Source organism: Morone saxatilis, unplaced genomic scaffold, assembly GCF_004916995.1.
Source record: "Morone saxatilis isolate NCDOM2014 unplaced genomic scaffold, NCSU_SB_2.0 Contig4, whole genome shotgun sequence".
Classification (NCBI taxonomy): domain Eukaryota; kingdom Metazoa; phylum Chordata; class Actinopteri; family Moronidae; genus Morone; species Morone saxatilis.
In genome coordinates this window covers 467119-488570 of record NW_023339984.1, presented here as the reverse complement: position 1 = coordinate 488570, position 21452 = coordinate 467119, and the positions used below count along the sequence as shown (strand labels likewise).

At 39.4% G+C, this 21452-nt stretch overlaps 1 protein-coding gene and 2 non-coding genes across 3 annotated transcripts; all 3 read right to left on the bottom strand.

Annotated features, from left to right (window-relative positions):
- Window positions 1-12495: 12495 nt before the first annotated feature.
- LOC118337913 (eukaryotic initiation factor 4A-I) lies at window positions 12496-21452 on the bottom strand. The gene is made up of 11 exons (XM_035675078.1): window positions 21339-21452; window positions 20012-20054; window positions 19721-19853; window positions 18106-18245; window positions 17384-17552; window positions 16665-16774; window positions 16419-16562; window positions 15798-15935; window positions 15283-15372; window positions 14683-14762; window positions 12496-14127 (listed from the first exon to the last, which is right to left on the bottom strand). Exons 1-11 carry the CDS (start codon window positions 21359-21361, stop codon window positions 13983-13985), a joined length of 1215 nt encoding a protein of 404 aa, XP_035530971.1. The 5' UTR covers window positions 21362-21452; the 3' UTR covers window positions 12496-13982.
- On the bottom strand, window positions 17144-17279 carry LOC118338572. Its single transcript, XR_004797265.1, has one exon. It is a non-coding gene; the product is annotated as a small nucleolar RNA SNORD10 (small nucleolar RNA).
- Window positions 17715-17853, bottom strand: LOC118338571. The gene has a single exon (XR_004797264.1). It is a non-coding gene; the product is annotated as a small nucleolar RNA SNORD10 (small nucleolar RNA).

Here is a 21452-nt window from a genome sequence, read left to right as displayed (position 1 = left end):
ATAATTAACCTTAGATTAATATGACACTAGAAACGCCGGATGCAAAACCATGAGTTCATGTCAATCAGCATCATTGCATGATTTCCGTGTGATCTTTCCTATAGTCACCATAAATTCAATTCAATTGTCAATTCAAAGGGCCTGTCTACTGAATGGTAAAGATTTGCTGCAAATGATTCTATCAAACAGAGCATCTAGCTGTCGACAACAGGAGTTCATGTATGCTCAAAACACATGCAGGTCTAGACAGCAGGTTATTTGTCAACATGCTCGGATGACTTGATCATCAGAGACAAATTTCTGACTTCCTTGTCATTGAGCGTGTGAACAACTCTCACCCGTAGCATCTCTATGCAGATAATCTCTAAACACTGATTAATAAGCCTAAAACTTCAAGTGCCAAACTGGGAGTAAATGCGGTTAGAGACAAGAGACTGACTAGTGCGCGACCGGTTGGCGGGCGAGGCGGCCAAGAAAAATCCTTAGCCTTCCCCTATTTTTTGTCTATTACAAGCATGCCACACACGCGTGGCGCTAGACTCTTCATCCTGCGTGCATCAAGACCAGTGGGAGAGAAGGAGAAGGAGACCGAGCAGAGAACGCAGATTCGCAGCAGAGACTGGAAGGAACAAGTACAACGAACGCGCATGAACAGAGAAGCAAATACCTGGCGCCACGATCCGACACACAACATACCGCCTACATCTCAGCAGAACTAGAACGAGTCAATGCTAGCCGTGATCGTCGCAAGCGTAGACAACTCCTGCATGCTAATTGCGGCGATATCCAGAGTACGGGGTACGATGATCCAGGGTCAGGCAGTCTGTGTCCAAGACGAGCAGAAAGATTCATTATGCGCGAACACAGCGCGCAACTATCAGCTAGCAAGCTGACATAAGTATTACATAAGTACTAACTAACCTACATCACATTTACGAAGTGAGGAGGGGACAAAATTGAATAATCAGTGTTTACACAGGCCACACCGACACGTGCGGCAGGGCAGGCTCGACAGGATCCATGAGAACCTGCCAGGTGGACATATAACTGCACACAAGAATCCACGGGGGACAAGCAAGTCGAAGTTCTAGTAACATGCTTAATGGGATTGAATTGAGTCAGATATAGAGCAAGAGAGAGAGAGGAGCTCAGTGCACCATGGGAAATCCCCCAATAGTCTAGGTCTATAGCAGCATAACTAAGGGAAAATTAAGCTTCAATGTTTGTTAAAGAGGTCTCAAAATAAACTAGATTAAAAACTACCCTCCCAGAAAGGGAAGACAGAACACAGATGAGAATCACACACACAAATAGGTGAGACAGGAGAGATTTCTGAGCACTTGTCTGACAAATTCATAAATCTGTGTATGTATGTGGGCAAGTGAATGATGATGGACCAGTGGTAGTGCTACACAAGTGTTTTTCTGTGTCTGAGAATGAGAATATGCCTTTTGTCAATGCAGTATGCAGATTTGTGTGTGCATGCTGCAGGTGTGTGTTAGAGATCATGTGTTTGTGACTAATTGGAAATTGTGAGGGTCTAGTCTCCCGTTTCCATCTCCATGACGACCTTGTGTGGAATCCCTTCCAAACCTTGCTCTCTCCCTCCTCCTCCTCCTCCCCTCCTCCTCTTCTCCGCTCCCCTAGCTTTCCTCTTACAAAAACAACTCACCAACACCCACACTCTCAGCTTTTCTTCATCTGTCTGTCAACTTTTGTGGCTTCAGACGGGATGGAAAGGCAGTGGAGTTCAGCCCTCTCGTGTCCTCACACACTCTTACTTTATGTGTGTGCATGTTGCATTTGTGTGTGTTATATCAGACACAGAAAAAGCCAACATGGCAGCGGGTTTGTTCTTTCTTTACATGATCACAGAGCTGAGAATTGTTTGGGTTGCTGTAAAACTTTCTTTTTCCACTTGCTTGTCAAAGTTGGGAGAGGTGAAGTAACGGCAGCAGCAGTTTTCAGTTCTCTCCCTCTCTGTTCTGTCTCCTGCCACCACCCTCAGTTTTGATTAGCAGAAATGGCCTTGTTGTTCACAACCTTGGCCTTTGTTTGTGAGGTTTTTCATTAAAATTTAGGTTTTTGTTCACACTTGTAATGCTATACACTCCTGTTCTCCTCATCTATTCAAATTTCGGACTTTAAATTAAAGTTTTTCTTGTCTTATTAAAATTATTTAGTCTGTGGTCACAAGGGACTCCCTCTAGTCATACGGCCATAAACTATAACATAATATTATATATAATCACTGATAATGCCACAGTGGTGTGTGCTTATCTACTGGTGATCCCTAATTAACTGTGCCCAATGCTCAATAAATAAGCCAAAAATGGTGGGGCTGAGAGGGTACCCTTGGTGGCAGGCAACCTCTCTCCAAATTAATAATCTTAGAGAGGTGTCCGTTATGATCGCGTTCTGTTCGATGGACTTTGCCATCACTGAGTGAATGTGTGTGAAAGGGTGAATGTGGCACGTAGTGTAGAAAAGCGCTTTGAGTGTTTGGAAGACTAGAAAGCCTCTTTACAAATACAGGTCCATTTACCATTTACCTCTTTTGGAATAACCAAAATTATTGCCTCCCTCCATGCTCTCAGTGGTTCATTTCCTTTAGGTATAATTAAAGCAGTCAAAAAGTATGGGGACTATTCGATCCCTAAAGGCCTTATACCACTGGGCTGAAAAGCCATCTATTCCTGGTGCTTTTTTAGCCTTTAATCTAGAAATTACTTTCCCTATTTCCTTCTTTGTAATCTCTGCCTTTAGGGCTTAATTCTGTGCTTCACCTATGGAGGGTAAATCTAGTGACTCTATTCTCGATTCCTCGATTCCTTATATAGATATCTGTAGTAGTCTTCTTCTAATTTATGACACACTTTTTTAGTTCTGGGGTCCCTAATTTCATATATGGTACTGTTTGCCTGTTGCTTCCTTAGCCTCCATGCCAAAAGTTTTAAGGCTCTTGAGCCATTCTTATAATATCTCTGCTGAATAAGTGTGGCTTTTTTTCCCAATTCTTCCACACACAGTTTATTCATTTCTTTTTTTAACATTGGATATTTGATTTAATATATGTGGTGTGGTGCTTTCAACGTGTTCCCTCTCTAAAACAATTTATGTGATGTGAGGGCTATAAGCTTTTCTCTGATCACTGATTTTTCAGGCGTCCCATTGACACTTCTACATTATTGTTGTTAACCATATAATCTTTAAATTTCACAGCACAAATTCCTGACATAATCAATCATTCAAAATACTTCTATTAAGTCACCAGAGTGTGTTCTTCTTTTTATTGTCTGCTGCAGGGTTCAATAACAGTTGAGATATCTGAGCCATATCCTGCTATCTTTAAGCCTGTGTCTGTCTAAGAATTTACTCTTTATAAATTAGTATTGCAGCACCTCTCTACCCTTCTTTGACCTTCTTGTATTGTTCCACTTCCATTATTAATTAAATAAAGTTTTAAAAGTTACTTGAATTTAAAAAGGGGAATGAACTTTGACCGACTGCTTTTGGCATTGAGGCTAAGCGGCTATGCGCTTCAGCCTCTCCATCAGAAGTCAAGTATTTATTGTTCTGACAACTTTTTGTTTTTACTCCCTATATTTTTACTCAAATATCTGTACTTTCTAATCATTATATTTTAAAAACAGGCATGTTACTTTAGTGTTAATGTATTTGAGGGGAGCCCCATCATTCTACAACTTTCCAATTTCACTGCATATTGGGCATGACAGAAGTAACATGAAGAAAACAACATGAAAGACATAACAGAGAGGGAGACTCAAACCTATTTGAAGTTTCAGTTAGTTTTGCACAGAAACAGCCAGTAGAATGTCCTTCAGAGTAACCAAGAGAGTATTTTTACTCTTATACTTTGAGTATATTTTAGAGCCTATACTTTTTCACTTTTACTTTAGTAAATAAGTTGAATCAGTACTTCTGCTTTTACCAGAGTCTTTTACACAAGTATTTGTACTTCTACTTGAGTAAAGACTGTGTGTACATGTGCCACCTCTGGCTACAGCATGCTAGTCAGCAGTCACAAAGCATATTGCGTTTGGGTTTAGTTTGATGAGTCATCAATGATAAATTTCTTCTTGTGTTCTTTTTAGTTAACAGTTAGCATGACTGTACATAAACATTTCTGATGGTCTTGTTTGTGTCTTGTTAGAGGCCAGTTAATGCTGTGTGCATTTGGTGCTCCACCAAAAATGTCAGGGCTCCAAATGACTACATCTGTATGTAACAGCTTAACTGTCTGTGAAACATTTTTTTTTTAAAAATCAGTTACCAATTCTCGCCCATTCTGTCAGTGTATCAAGATGTTTAAATAACTGATTGTTAATGGATTGCACTTATATAACAACTCTCTTCCATCGACTCGATGTCACACTCCTAGCAAAGGCCTTAACAAAAAAATAAAAATTGAACACAGAGTCACAGGTTAACTGTTTTCAGGGGGTTTCTAGCAGTGTCTCTAATATGGAATCACCTCACTTTCTTTTTTGATATGCAGTCTAATTTCATGAATGTTGTTGGAAGCATGTGTAATTGACATAAACATCATTTATTTATATTCAAAACACTTTATTAACCATGAAAAAACACAACTGAGACTTCAGTATATATCCAGTCACATATTAACAGAACACTGAGAATTAACAATAAACTGCAACTCTATGTAGCTTTTTAGCTCATTGTACTTGGTTACAGGGAGGTTTGAGTCCAGCGACTCTAATTAATCCTTATAAACAGTAGGGATGAGCAAGTACACTATTATCTATATCTGTCCAACCAATTAAATGACCTGCTGTATTCATACTCGGGCAGGGCTTAAATGGTGGTGATGCTTTAGCTTGAAGTGAGCGGGACTAATAAAGGTTTAATGATGCAGTAGGTAACTTTTATAACAATGGGTTTTTGTCCTATTTGTTGAGTCTCAATACTAGGGTCCCAAAGCATCTGTATTTGACAACCTGGGAATGAGGCTCAACAATCAACCATCTTTCTTGGCTCTGATTGGTTGTTTTGTTAAGGCCCGTGGATTCTTGCAAATGCCATTCAGAGTGCTAGAACGAGCCAGAGGAAGCATAATTTTCACAAATTGTCTTTCTTGTGTACTACTGTCAGGACATAGTGAAAATTTAAAAAAATATGATAAAAAGTTATTTTTATAAAAGTTACCTACTGCAGCTTTAACCCTGAAATTGATATGGATTGATCAGAAGTTGCTATATTTATTAGAATACTGTTTACAGAATTGAGCTTCAGAGGAACGTTTCTATCATATGAGTGACTAATACAGTTACGTTGTTTTTTTTTATAAAACTCATATATATGTATATTTACGAGTACATATATTGACACATTTTACTTGTTTGATACTCGTACTTGTTAAAAGTACATTATATGTACTGGTTTAAGCCAAGTAGTCGCTCAACCCAAATAAACAGCTATTTTAGGCAAAAAGCTCTGATAAACCATAAAACCATAAAACATTCTGTTCACTGTTCATGTGGCATTTGGAGCAAAAAGCATTTTGACATTTTGCAGATATTTCTCTTATTTTTCTCAGGAGTTGGTGGAGACGGAACCAGAGCTAAAAGGAGAGGGACTCCTTATGAATGGTAATGTTGCTCTGTGTCTGCTGGATGTATAGACATTTAATGTGTTCACCATATCACATAACTGTGACAAATATGTGGCTGTATATCTGTCTGTTTTGTTTTAGTGTTTTTCTGCTCCCTAGTGGCTAAAAATTGTTGAATGCAGCTTTAACCTAATTATGCCATAATATCTCCTGCTGACTCAAATGTAGACTCAGTCAGCATGTCAGAGCATCAAGTCACATGACTTATTTTAGTGTTAAAGAGCTTTGACAATGACATTTCCATTATAGCTTCTCATTCACAATACCCACAAAGTAATGAGAGGATACAAATGTTATGGAACTCACCGAAGTAAAAACAGCTTGATGGAAAGGAGAGAAAATCTGAATGAACAGAAATTAAGTGGGATGAAATCAAGAAGTAAGGAGGGCAGCAGAGTGGGGGTGGGATGTAGATTATAGGGTGAGAAAGAAGCAGTGAAGACAGCCAAATGAAAGCCACAAAATGAAGGAAGAAAGGGAGACTGAGATGGAGAAGGAGAACAAGGGAGGAGGAGGGGCGAAAGGATGAAGGGATGGATGATGAAGGGGTGGGGTGTGAGGGTTCGGTGCAGGAGGGTGGTTTTGGGTGACAGGCCTCATTGAATAGACCTCTTTTCTCCCCTCTGCTGGCTTCTCTTCTCATGCAAAACAGGCCTGTTCAGCCTCCCAGCCATCCGTCACACAACAGAAAGACCATGGCAGGCTCTTTACGAGTCTCACACTCGCATAATCCCCCCACCCCACCCAACCATCTCTCAACCCCACAATCTAGCACCCAACAGGGGGTGGAGTGGGTAACAGGAGTGTGTATGTGTGTTGGACAGTTGGGGGATGGGATGGGCTATCTTCGCCACAGAGAAAGTGCCTTTGGAAGAAGGGCCACCTAGGCTGAGAGTGAAACAAAAACACAGAGAGACGTAACATGTTTTGAGGCTGGATGGACGTCATATTGGGACACCGGGGAAGTTAGTAGGAGTAAACCTGCCTGGGATGTTGTGTGTATGTTTGGGGAGTGGTGCACGGGGGCATTGAAGTGTTGGTGCAGGGAGGTACAAGTCAATGATAGCTGGAGGTAGCGCTGTTTTCATTTGTGTTAATCGTGTATTCACTGTGTATGACAATGCATGTGTGGCTGCTGCATACACACGTTATTGGTGCAGTGAATCATGGGAATAGCCTATAGCCCCTTTCACACTGGACAAAAAACCCACTAACATCTGGCTTTTGTCTTCAGTGGGAAATGGTACAATCAGCATTTATTGCCAGGTCAAATGACTGCAATAGCCACAGGTATTTATCGGCTCCAGCACCGATCAGCAGTAATGGAGACATGACACCTAGGTGGATGCTAATTTAATCTAATAAAGTCATGACAAAATGTGTTATCACCTCAATGAGTTGTTCAGGGTCAGTTGCCATTAAACTAAACCATTGCTTATAGGTTTACTCCTGTAGGCCATATTTAACAATGTATGTTAAAGATACTGGCACATAAATAGCCAGGAATAATATTTATTGTTTTTTACAGTCTATGGGAACAAATCGCAATAGCGATTTTGTTCTTCGTATCGTGGAAAGCACCCAGTCGAATCAGCGAGGTGACGTAAATGTCACTACTCTCCATGTTGCTTTCCTACTCTGTTTTCTGGCCCGTTAGTGATGTCATATGTAACACATCAGAAAACTAGGAATTACTTACTAGCAATGGGAAAGGATTTAAAAAAAAATAATAAAAAATAAAAATAGTAATTTTGGTGTAATTATGTTAAAGCTGCAGTAGGTTACTGTTTTTTCTTTACTGTGTCCAGGTTCCTGTGTCTGATTCTAGCACTCCTAATGGCATTTTCAAGAATCCACTGGGCCTGGATGAAAACAACCAATCAGAGCTAAGAAAGATACAAAGACAATTTTGAAGCTTGTAGATAATTGATTGTTGGGTCCCAGTCCCAGAGCATCTGTATTTGACACCTTGGGAATGAGACTCAACAATCAACTATCTTTCTTTGCTTGGTTGTTTTTGTCCAGGCCCGTGGAATCTTGCAAAAAACCCAAACTGGTTTTTCACAGATTATCTGTCACATGTACTAATGTCAGAATATAGTGAAGTTTCAGCTAAAATGACAAAAATATTATTTTTTAAAAATGCCCTACTGCAGCTTTAAATATAGCCTAGAGGAGTAAACCTATAAGCCATGCTTTAGGTTAATGGCCAGTGACCCACACTAACTTAATATGGTAATAACGTATCAGAGGTGTGTATTTACAAACAGTAATGGTTGGGGTGAGATATTTAGTGTGATGGTTAAAGTTAAAGTTAGGGGTGATGTAATGCCTTATGTCAAGTAGGTTAGATGGTAGACAGGTATAGAAAGATGTGTGTGTGTCTCTCATGACCTTGTCTGTAATATTTCTAACACTTCTGATGTTGTTTTTGTAGATGAAGACCGAAGAGAAGTTTTAATCCTAGAGTTAGGCTGGGGTTTGGACCTGTGAATGAAGCTTGACATTTTTTTACATTTTAGCTGAAACCAGTAGCCTTGCTGTAAGGCATATGCAGTGTTTTCTTTACCCTTGACAAAGTTTTGGATGTCACTGAATTTGAAAAATACTGTATGTGTGCACTGAGCATTATACTGAAGCAATTTGTGATGAAGAGAAGCACAGGTAGTTGGGATTAGTCTCATTATCATCACTGTGGTATCATCCTGTTCCACCTACAAAGCTAAATAATGGTATTGTTAAGTTAAGTATTAAAAAAGTGGACATTACTAGAAAAGTTTTTGCTTCCTGTCAATGTGGCACAAAATTATTTTTAAGGCTGCAGGGAACCCACTGTCATACAATAGTTGGCAGGATCACAATATTACAGAAATTTCACAATTTGGAGAGAATTGGGAGATTTTATCCTTTGAGGAGCTTAGAAGGAGATATAAGACTTGATTTTAATTGGATTTTTGCAATATGCTCAATTGAAATCAATCCTCTCAAAATTTCCCAAAGAATACCTTGATTACAATTACGAGACAGAAACATTTCAGGTCTTTAGCATCATCCAGACACACTGTATCAGGTTTGTTACAAAATGTTATCCCAGTCCTCCTTGAATGCCAACATTCAGACTCATCATCACTCAAGATCTAGGGGTCTGACAGAATGGGAAAGAATGTGGAGGGACCCTCTGGTAATATCAAAGTAGGACAGATTCAGAATTATACAATAAAAAATCCTCCACAGAGCATATATCACACCCTCAAGACGTAAAAAACAGACCCGAGCTTCTCTTAGCGCTGTTGGCATGGTTGTAAACAAGTAGAAACTTTGACCCATATGCTGTGGATGCCACAGGATTTGGCATTGCCCTGCAGTCAAGTCCTTTTGGACAGAAGTGTTTCACTCAGTCTCAGTAATGATGAATATTAATCTCTCTCTCAAATGAATTGGGATAAAGTTTTAAAATGTGCTTTAGCATTGAATATCTGCAATTAATATGAAGCAGCTTCTGAAATTTTGGATCAGGTTCACAGGACGATAATGAAATGGACAATTAATTGTGAGACTCTGTACTGTATGTATTGTTTATTTTCTATTATATATTACCGACTCCATAGTTTCATATTAGTGCAGAGAATCATGGGAATATTTTATTTTAGATATGGCCTAAAGTGCCTAGAGTAAATCTATAAGCAATGGTTTTGTTTAATGGCAAGTGAGCCAAAACAACTCAATAAGTTGAAAACGTGGTGTGTTTTCATCTTGTTGTGGAGTTCTTCTGCCCCAATGTGGCCAGTTAATATATATGTCTATGTATACAGATAATATAGGTGTTAGGCAACATTCTTCATACAGGGGGATCATAAATAAGTATATAAGTATCCTGCAGCCCATTAATTATTTTTTTCTAGCATTAGTAACAACCAGGGTTTTCAAGAGATAATCCATATGGTCAGGTTTGGGGGCAATCCAGGCATTTTTGGATGGATCTTTTCCTTGGTTGCTATGCCTGTTGTCAAAAAGCCCTACATTATTGTAAAATATGGTCTACAGAACATCAGATCAAGGTCAGTGTGCAAGCTTTCATCATTATTCTATTTTATTTATCATTTATGTTATTCTATAAATTTGATTATCTTTAAACTTTAATTGCATTATACAACCTTGTGTTGTATAATGATGAATACATTTCCTTGATTGATGTTCCTACAGTAGCCCAGAACAGATAGGAAACTAGATAGGGCCTTTTGCATTTTTCGCGCTCACCCTAGTTTCTCCTACACACTTGGAAGGCTGAACAGTATTCAAATGGTTGCATTCTGCAAATTGACAGCCAGATACCACTGAATATACACTGGTCCTTTAAGCACTACACCCCAATATAAAACAACAAATACATGACAATAAATTAGTGATTCTGACTGTGGACACATATGTTTAAGGACAGATAATATTTATGGATTATGTTATAAACACACCACATATCTGTACATACCAATATAATATTGAAACGATTCTCAATTCAGCAAAACCCCAGATTACATTCAAAGTTTTTTTAAATGTTGCCAAATTTGGAACAATTGGTTCTTACAATATGTGCTCATGGCAGTATGGTTAATGTCAGGGAAAGATTGTGGCAGTGTGGAATCTAACTATCTGTGACTCAACAAGAACTCTTCTGCATCATGACCACCACCCAAACCTTCACACCTTTACTTTCTACCTCTCCACATAAAGAAACATTACTTCTTGCGGTGCTGTTGAACATTGATGTCCTAAGATACACATACATTATTTCAGACAAGTATTCATCAAAGTATATCCCTCTAATATTTCTTCCAGCTGCCATACTGTGACTTCCACTCATATTCCTACATTTATATTTGTGGATGGGCTACAAATTAAAATAAATAATTCAACCACCGAAATGAATGAATTCTGTGCCTTCTGTCTGGAACAGAGCCTACCAACCTATCAACCAGAGCCTTCACATTCACATTAAGATACTGAACCTTAAATTGCTCCTAATGCTGTGCCATTAGTGTATGAATGGGTAAATGTGACATATAGTGTAAAGTGCTTTGAGTGGTCAGAAGACTTGTAAGGCACTATATAAGTACAGTCCATTATCTTTTTACACCCTGAAGCTTCCCAAGGAGGAATACAGTCTGACCTGTTGGCTAGGGAGCTGCTCCAATACAGCACTTCAGTGGCGATAATGAGGGAAGTATGAGGGCATAAGTAAGTTCCAGATTACAGAACAAGTTGTAACATTTTACTTCAACACATGATGGACATCTGGCAAACAAGCTGAATAGTACCTAAATAAGTTCATTTTTCCCCACAGAGCGTGTGATAAACCTAGAGGTTATTAAGGTTTTTCTGGTGTGCCTCCATTCAGAAGCCAATAAAATGTATCTAAAACAATATTTAGCACTCATTAACGGCTCTCAGTTGTATTTTACTGAAATAAAGATAAGTACAATAGCATCAGCAAACTCTTTTTTCCCCCTACATAAATCTTATTCATTCAACTTAGTTTCACTCATTTTTTCCAAATCATGGCATTTTTGTCTGCTACAATCAATGAAAACGCTTTGTCAGACGGCAGATGATCAAAACAATCCAAATGATTGATCAAAAATATCAATAAATAACACTGTCAGTACTGATTGTCGACTTTGCGGTTGAAAAAGTAAAACCCTAAAGAAATGAAAGCAACATCCAAAGGACAATCAATGAGGCAGACAAAATATGGACAAGGCTTAGAAATGTCAACAGTGATCAAACCTCTGACTCCACAGGGTACCTGAACAAATGAAATAAGATATTAAATGCAAATTTATTTACATCTCTACCAAAATTTTCCCTAACTCCAAATCCAAAGGGAAATAGTGATAATAATGATACTGCGAGAAACAGGTACAGGACAAAACAGCAAGACCAATAATCATGTTACAGGATCAACATCGGATCTGATCTTTCATTCACATTCTAAATCTGAAACTCATGTCTACTGTTTGAATATTCTCTCAGAATGTGTCAGGAGGGAGATTCTTCCTGCAGTTTGAAATGTTTTCAGAGTGAAGAAAGAACAATGTCACCCTCTAGTGGAATAACAAGTCCATATTAATCACGCCACAGAAATTAGTCTGTGGAAAGAGATGTATCCAACATTTAGGTCAGGCTTTTCAGTTATACCTTTTGAATGGTTAAATGTGTGTTAATAAAGTGCTGAAAAACATACCAATGGCATGGATTTGGCAGAATAGCCCATGTTTATGATAAAGGCCAAACAGCTGGATCATACAGGTGAAAGTTGCTTTGGTTCCCCTTGGATTTTGTATGTGGGGTGAGCACACTACTGAATGACATGACAACGATATACAATTCAATGTTTATTGCAGAAAGACAACAATCAGTAAAGACATGCCAAGATGTTCTAAATTAAGTCCAGGCTGAAGACCGCCACTAGCACTGTAAAGATGCAGCTCGAAATGGCAGATCAGTAAAGAATCACAAGATAAATAAAAGGGCATTCAAGTTGTTTCACGGTTTAGACCAAGTTATTAAATAATCACTAAACCAACTTGAACCAAATGATAAAGCAGAAACGTGAAGTCAAAAACTTGGTATTACATATTAAACGTCTGTTATGTCTATCAGGGCCAGCAGTTGGATCCAACTGAGTTGGTTTCAGAGGAACCACTCACAAAAAGCACAGGTATGCGTTGATTCAACATAGCCTGTGTTCAGCTGTCAATTTACAGATGGTGTCAATCCATTACTAGCCTTTCCACACAGGATTTGGCCGTAAGAGCTTTCATGCTATTCAACAATGCAGAGGCCAGTTTACACTGTTAAAAAGGAGAAACCTTTATTTTTTTTAAAGACCATTAAAATAAATACTATACAGAATCCAATGTAGAAAACTTGATACACTGTTTCTGTCTCAAAAATGGTTAACAATTCCGTAAAGTCATTTTAAAAAATAGCACTGACTATACACCCCAAAACATGACAGTTCTCCTAAACCAGACACCAAACCCCATGATGACAGGCATTTTAATATGAGAGCGCTTAGAAAGAGTAGAGATTTCAGGGGTGGGGATCTCTATATACTTAATCATCTGTAGTTTGGTCCTTTCATGTGAAACGCCCCCCCCCTCCCCCACACATTTTGGCGAGGTAGGTTACAAAAAGTCACCACCACTTATCAAAAATCCAATATTTTGTTTAAAAATAAAATCTAAATGAACAATAACGTCAAAGAGAGATGAAAATCCAACCAGGTCGTCAGGGTTAGGAGGCAAAGTCTCCACAAAACTCACCGTTGTTTTTGCCTCCAAACATCTGTGGCGCCCAGTCAGTCAGTCTTCAACTGAATGCTACTGCACAAATGACTGTACAAGTCAAGCAGTATGTACAATAGCAATAAAAAAAATATATATATGAAACAGCAGTAAAAGGATCAAAATGGTAAACAACTCATTCATGATGGATTTTACTATACAGGTCTTTTTATTGAATATGCCCTGTGTACTCTAGCCCCCAAACCTCTGTTCTTAACATGATCATGGATGTGTGTTAAGGCTGTTTAAGTACACTGAAGGTTGTTTAAATACTGATCGGTCAAATGCAGCATTTTCTCCCCCATTCAATTTAGATCAGTGTGTTGACTCCAAACTTAACTGCAGTCTAAACCATTCATCCATCACAAGCAGTGCAGCACCTGGAGACACTACAGGTACAAATCACAGCCACATTTCTCAAAAGCTTCAATCATCTTCGTGTTAGCACTGTGTATGTTACCAGCTGAGCAAAGATATTAATTTAATGTTAAGCCTTTGCTAACAGAGCCATTAACCTTTAAAATAAAAAAAAAAAAGTGAGCTTTGTAATTTTGTGGCCCCCCCGACCATTTACGTTTTGAAATGTGCTTTTGGAAACAGGGTTATGTTTTGCACTTGTCAGACCCAGTTACAACCTCACTCATTTTATGTTAAAAGTCCTGTTTTAGACATCAATGTGGAAACGTTCAAATTAATGCTTTAAGTTTGAGAGTAGAGAGCTCAGCTGTAGGAAGAATTCGGGTGCCAATGTGGGCTAATGGAATATGGCGAGCAGACGAAGCAGGTCAGTAACTCATCCTTTCACGATGGCCCAAGACTATTTCAAAGGTTGAGAAGGAATAATGGCTGCATTCTTCCTTCCTGTTGAGGGTAAAGTCATGGTGGAATTTAGCAAAAGAAAGTTCTTAGAATTCAGATCGTATAAGAAACAAGGTTTGACTTCTAAAATAAGCGGGGTGGGGTGGACGAAGGGCGTGTGGATTCTTCTAGATAAGATCAGCCACATTCATGGGCATCTCCTCAACGGTGGTGTTGTAGAATGTCTCAATATCCCTCAGGGTTCGCTTGTCATCCTCAGTCACCATGTTGATGGCTACTCCCTTTCTGCCGAAACGACCACCCCGACCAATCCTGACGAGGAGGGAAAAAAAAAAAAAAAAAGTTAATTCTGTTTCACTCAGCTAAGAGCATCTAGCAGTGGCAAATTGTATCTGATTCATCTTCACATCATACAGGATGGAAGAGAGATCAAGTGTTTACAGACATAAGGTTTTTGACGAGTGTTTAACAACTAAAGACATTTAGAGTTTAGGCACATGAGGGCAGAAAACACTGTGCATTTTGAAAACAGCATTAACCATAAAATTACCTAGAATGACCAACAAGTTGCAATTATGACTGGATGGTTGACAATAGTATTAACTTATGGCCCAAAAACATTTCCAACTTGTAAATAATCTATATAGGTACTAAAGAAAGTCATCATGACAGGTAATAGGTACTTGGTTAGTAATAAATAAGGAAGCCCTCAAATGTTACATTTTCTAATAAAAAAAAACAGAAGTTACATCCCATGCATGTATGATATGCAACTTAACCATTTTGAAGAACACAATGTAGTACTTCCATTATACCTATTGTTCAAGCAAATCCATAATTTGACATTGGCACCCATGTGCTTTTTACCTGTGGATGTAGTTTTCCCTATTGGTCGGCAGGTCGTAGTTGATAACTAGGGACACCTGCTGGACATCAATACCTCTGGCCTGGGGGGGAAACAATGACGTTACATCAAATAGTCATTTGTATCCATAGAGCACAAAAGCAGTGGAAATTACCGATGTCAAGCATCAACTTTCTACTTCATTTAAAATTGTCATTGCATCAAAAAAAATTATATTTTAAAACAAGGACAAGAGTGTATTCTGCCAATTAGTTGCAAGTCAAGGATTTAAACCTAGCCACAGTGGAGGGCAGATAGGATTCTTTACCAAGGAACATTCAGTCCTGCACCAGCACTGCAGATGGGAGGAGAGGGAACCTTGGACTGCACACAATACTCTTCTTCAAGGCTAATCGGACATTGCTCGATAGTCTTTGCTTTAGTTTTACAAATGCAGAGTGGATGTTTAAGAAAGCAAAGATATTTACTCAACCACTACTTTTATTACTCTGTTACACCTTGGAAAGACATAGCTGAATCAGTGAATGTACATGTATGCAGTGTTTGAGACACCGCTGTCAAAAGTATGAGCAGAAACTATAACAGGCTGTTATTTTACATACCAGCAGGTCAGTGGTAATGAGGACTCGACTGGAGCCAGAGCGGAACTCCCTCATGATCAAGTCTCTCTCTTTCTGGTCCATGTCACCGTGCTACAAGATTGGAAGATACAAGAAGACAATGTCAAACCTACAGTACACTCCACAGTATGAGCAGAGTAATAAAGAAATCCAATTTATTATTTAGATAGAGGAATCAGAAGATTAAATGCATCAACTACATTTCCAGCAGTTTAGTGATAAATTTACCACACCATGAATAAAGATTGTGCACAAGAATTGAGCCAAATGATTGTGATCCTGCCAGCTTAACATCCTGTGTCAGCAAAAACACATTTCTTTGCCCAAGTGACAGTGCTGACCAGTGGGGCCTTAATATAAAAGCACAAAGAGTCACCTGCTGGATTCAAGATACTTCCAGCTAAAAATGGTAACCTAAAGCATTCACCTTCAATAATAGACGGCCTTGGCTGGATCCAAAGCAGTTAAAACTGTTTAGAAGACAAGTGGACCCTTACCAGAGCAGAGACTGTGAAGTCTCTGGCATGCATCTTCTCAGTGAGCCAATCTACTTTCCTCCTTGTGTTGATGAAGATGACCGCTTGTGTGATGGTCAGGGTTTCATAGAGGTCACACAGCGTGTCCAGCTTCCACTCCTGAAGACCACCGACAGGTCAGACACAGCCAGCATAAGCAAAAGCAGTTCATGTATACAAAGCATGACCTTCAAGACTCGTGACTCCATCACACTCGCATTTTATTAGGTAAACCGAGCAAATTGTAATGCAGTCCAATACAAGTCCCGCAATAAACGCAACCTTCATAAAAGCTAAAAGATTTAGTGTGGATGCTAATGCTGACTCTGCTTTCACACAATTCTTTATTTTTTCCTAAATGTTTTGGTTACTATTTTTAAAGTCACATGCATTTTTGCAGAAAATTTTCTAGTTTGTTGAAACTGTTGTCCAAAAATAATCAGATTAATAATGTAGTTCGTGGTGCTGTATAAGCAGTGCTAGCTAGGTGACTACAGGGCACCATGGTCATCTTGTACACAAAGTTAAATTCAATGTGACCATTCTCAGACTGCGTCTACTATGCCAACTAAACACCATATCAACTGGAAAATGTTTTGCCACCTCTTTCTCCACATTGATGTAGAACTGGCGGATGCCCTCAAGAGTCAGCTCCTCCTTCTTCACCAGGATTCGGACAGGTTCACGCATAAACTTCTTTGTGACCTCCAAAACATCAGCCGGCATAGTGGCCGACAGTAGGACAACCTTTATATATAAAAAAAATTTAAAAAGCCAAGCTGGTTAAAAATGTATTGGAAACTTTTTCCTCAAGGGTGTCTTGCATGAGCCATGTGATTCAGCCCTTACCTGTGTGCTGCTTGACAGTTTCAGGAAGATGTCATAGATCTGGTCCTTGAACCCTCGACTAAGCATCTCATCAGCCTCGTCGAGCACAAACATTTTGATGTTCTTAGAAGCTGGAAATGGAAATAAAGCAGACTACACGTTTGTTTGCTGTACTGGGGTTTCAAATGCTGGGTGCATGTCTCCAGGACCAACCAAAGGACATGCTGATAGGGAATTGTTGATACTACACAATCACAATGTTCACCGTTATTATACCCCTTTATTTTGATGTTCCCCCCCCCCCCGNNCCCCATCTACTGCTATAGTTCTGTATGGGCCGAATGTAGTGAACACAAACGCATTTCCAATACAATGGCAACAAATAAAGTGCAGCATTTGTCAATTTAGTAGAACAAATACATTTGCCACTAAAATTAGCTTTACATTATTTAATTCATTAGAGATTTGTTTTTAAAGGAAACAAACTGTCCACACAGTTTACAGGAATGTAGTCTAGTAGTGACTATCTCTGGACCCATGCTGCACTGAGCACTGAAGCTAGCAGAACACCAGCTAGAGCAACGCCATAATGAGGGTTTACAGAGTCAGCTGACACGCATGGAATCATTATACAGCAGCTCTTTGTGCAACCAACTTTAACGGTTGTCAAAATACACTGCAATATGCGAAAAAGTTAACCTACTGACAGCTCAGCATTGGTCATAATTCACATTACTTACAGAGGTTTCGGCGAGTTAACATGTCAAAGACACGGCCAGGGGTTCCCACCACAATGTGAGGGGCTTCAGCCAACAGCTTTTGGACTTCGGTGCGAATGCTGGTCCCACCAATACAGGCATAGCAACTGGCTCCCATGTAGTCACCCAAAGCCAGGACCACCTTCTGGATCTAAACAAGAAAAGTTTTATGCTTTAGGAAACTAAAAACCGTAAACGTTCAAACATGCCAGATTTTGACTGAGATCAAACCAATTTACAACTTAGCAAAGACAATTCCTTTCCTTTTTTCTTAGGAGCAAAAACATTATGTAGTACACATGTAAACATAAGCTGTATTCAGAAGTGATTTATGATCATGTCCGTGGACCCCTGCTGTGCCATGGACTCAAGCTGGAAAAACACCAACCAGAGCAACACCACACCAGGGGTTTACACAGTCAGTTGACACGCATGAGTTTCATCATTATACAGCAGTTCTGATTGTACCGGACACCATGTATTATTATAGTGAAAGAGTTAGCAGCAGGAATAGACTATCTGAAGTGCACTAAACTGGGAGGCTGGTTTGATTCACGGCTGGCCTGGCTGATTAAAATTACATCAAATGGTGAAAAATGCTACAGCCATAAACTCCAATTTATTTATTCAATCACTCAAAAAGTCTTACGGCAAAAAAAATATGTCATCAATCTCCCCCCCGGTTCTTTTGTTTGACAACCTACCTGCTGAGCCAGTTCTCTGGTGGGAGCCAAAACCAGGGCCTGAGTGTCTTTCAGCTCCACATCAATCTGCTGGAGGATGGAAATGGCAAAGGTGGCAGTCTTCCCAGTGCCAGACTGGGCCTGAGCAATCACATCGTAACCTAAAACAAAAAACCCAGAAACACATGTTCTTTAAAGACTTCAATAGTGTACCCAGAGAAAGGGGAACTGAAAACTAAAGAAAAAACACTTCACTATAAATTGAACAGTCATCAAATAACCCATAAACCTTTAATTCCATGTTTAGTAACTTCAAGATGCAATATGTACAAGATCAGTCCAGTGATCCAGTGCCAGGGATTATAAATTTAAGTATAAGCAACAAATTTTTCACTTTGTTAAAAGCCAATATGCAACCCAAATTCCAATACCCCTTGGGACAAACCCAAGTCTAGACTTTACTAGAACTGATAATTTCCACATCTAGGTGATATATGTGTATAAATAACTCCTACATGGGTTTTTCTTCTCTGGGGTTAGTCTGTTTTATAAATAGGGGGCTGAGGGCTTGAATAGAAGTTCTTTAAGCAAGACCAAGTGTTGAATCTTTAATTTGTGCTGAAAAACCACCCATTTAGTTGCATTTTCAAATCTCCAGTCAGGACAGCAATCTCTAATGTCAAGATATAATATCAAAATCTTATCATTTCATTATTAATATTATAGTTAATGTGGCCATATAGCACAAGTATGCCAATTGGACCTGGGATGTTTCTCTTCCATTCTGTCAGAAGTGACCCTTTAGTCCTGACAATGTTGTGTAGAGCAGCCCCCTAAACCTGGCTTCATAACTTTAACCAGAGAACCTGCATCAAATCTCATTTTGGCTGTCAAACCATTGCATTGATGTACATGCAATACAGGAGAACAGCACAGATCCACTAGCTCTGCTAAAGCATGCATAGCTTTCCTCTTAAGTTCCCAAATCTAGTTGTTTACATGCTATACAGTACTGCTGCAGTCTGAGAAATGACACGTCAAAAAACATTGAAGATTTGGTTTAAACTAGTGAAGCAGTTGGACTGAAAAAAAAAACAGTGTCTGCTACAGCCATGATATAGGGTAAGCACTGATCAACTCCAATAGGAGGCAGTAATACACCTTTAAACGTTTGCTCCCCATAGACTCAAAATATTTATTATAACAGGGGTCAAATCATTTTCCTAGCAAGGCATTTTGTCATCGTCACTCACTTCTCAGATGGTGCAGAAGTACTGCAGGTGTGCTATTAGGTGGAGTAATATACTGTATTCTTAAAAGTATGTGTGTATGTATATATGTATGTATACATGCATACATGCATACATACATACATACATACATACACACACATACATACACGACAAATTAAAAAACAAGACTGGGCAGCTTCCTGAAAAAGAGCGCTGTTCCCAGCCAAGCTTCCAACACTACACACGTTAAAAACAATGAAATGAACTTTGTGTACAGATGCAACTTGTTATTTGTCTGTTTACTGAACTGAAAAGACTAAAAAGGTAACCATAGTCAGTGGACGTTTATACATAGCAAAAGAGGGCATTTAGAGTTTTCTTTAGTAAAGCCATGTTCCACTTACCCTTGATACAAGGGACAATGGCTCTCTGCTGGATAGCGGAAGGCTTCTCAAAACCATAGGCATAAATTCCCCTGAGCAGAGTCTCGCGCAGGCTCATCTCATCAAAACTGTCCACAATCTGATTCCAGTTGCTCTGGAGGGGGGCAAGACAAACAAGGTCAAACAGATTCAGACACATGCACTTTAACATACACGCAAATCTGCATGACAGTAAGAGGTTCCCTACTGCTTCCTCAAAATATCTTGGACATGTAATGGATGAGACTGACTGTTGTAAAGAGTTTTACTCACCTCGATGATCCCATCTGGCTCCATGCCCTCTGGGCCATTGTCTCTGATAATCACAAGACAAGTCAAATCAATCCAAAATTTAAACATTTGACCATAAACTGGATGGATGAATGAAAACCCCAACAAAAATACTGCCCATTGTCCAATTCTGTACAACCACTCGTAAAACGATGTGCGTTATGTCATATTCGCTAATCTTTTGAGAAGCCTTTAGAACTAAGTTTGTATTTTGTGGTCATATGCGACATCCTAAACACCATTTCCGGTCAGATGGATCGAGAGTTAAGATTTGTCGTTTTATCAGTGCTTATAGGCAAACGCCTTTTTCACGAGTCCGCCATTTCTACTACATTCATTCAAGATGGTCGTTTCTCCAGTCAGGGCCGAAAAGTCGAAAGCGAGTCGATGGGAACAACGGCCACAGCTAGCATACAACATGAAACTATTTTGACTATAACCAATTGTGAATGGCGGATTTTATTGTGTGGTTCGATAGAAAAACGTGCGCTAGTAAGAAGAAAAAGCTCGTATGGTTGTAACCCGGCCCGCTGAAGCCACTGCCAACAGGCCTCTCTCTTCATGTGGCCTTTTATAGAACGCGTCCAGTCAGCGAAACCTTTTAACGATTCCAACGTTACACTGATAGAAACCAGGCACTTGCTTGATGAAGATAACATACACCTCACCCACAGCAGTGTTAGGAAAAAAAGCTTCCAACAGCACTTAGCGGCCTACACTACCGGCATTGTCCAACCCCCGATTAACACTACCACGACCATGTGCGTCCTATGTAAAAAATGAACAAATGTAATTTGTACCGCCAAATCGAGGGCTATCTCCTCTGCGATGTGATAAGAAGGAACTTTCACCGTTCGTATATACCCTTAAATTTGATATTAATGCATTAGCAACAGAAGCATTTGCAATTTAATTTGCGAAGGCCTACACCACGCTCGTTCACGTGCTACCCAGGCGCCGGTTGCCATTTAATTTGCATCAGTCAAGACAAACGGCGATCACAAACATTCATGCCACCTTAAACAAAGATGTAGTTCATAATTCGGGAAGCACGCTTTTAACTAGCCAAATCCTAACATACGTTCACGGTATTGGTTCATGAAATGTGAAGCCCGGTGACTTTAGTCTGAGGCAGGCTTTCGGCAGGCCTTAGCGCCAACGTTAGTCGAAAACAGAATCACCAGCACGCTTCGCTCAATGTCTACTTCGCTCAGTCATAAAAAAAAAAAACACAGATATTTTTACGTAAACAAGTAAATCGAATCGTGAAATGAGAAATACCCATACAACCATAAATAGTTTTCCTCACCTATTATCATATTCAGCCGACATTATTCCAAAGAAAGAAACTGCGGCAGAAATGTCTTATATACGTCGACAACACACAAAGAGGCTTTCTCATTGCAACACATCGCCGTCATTT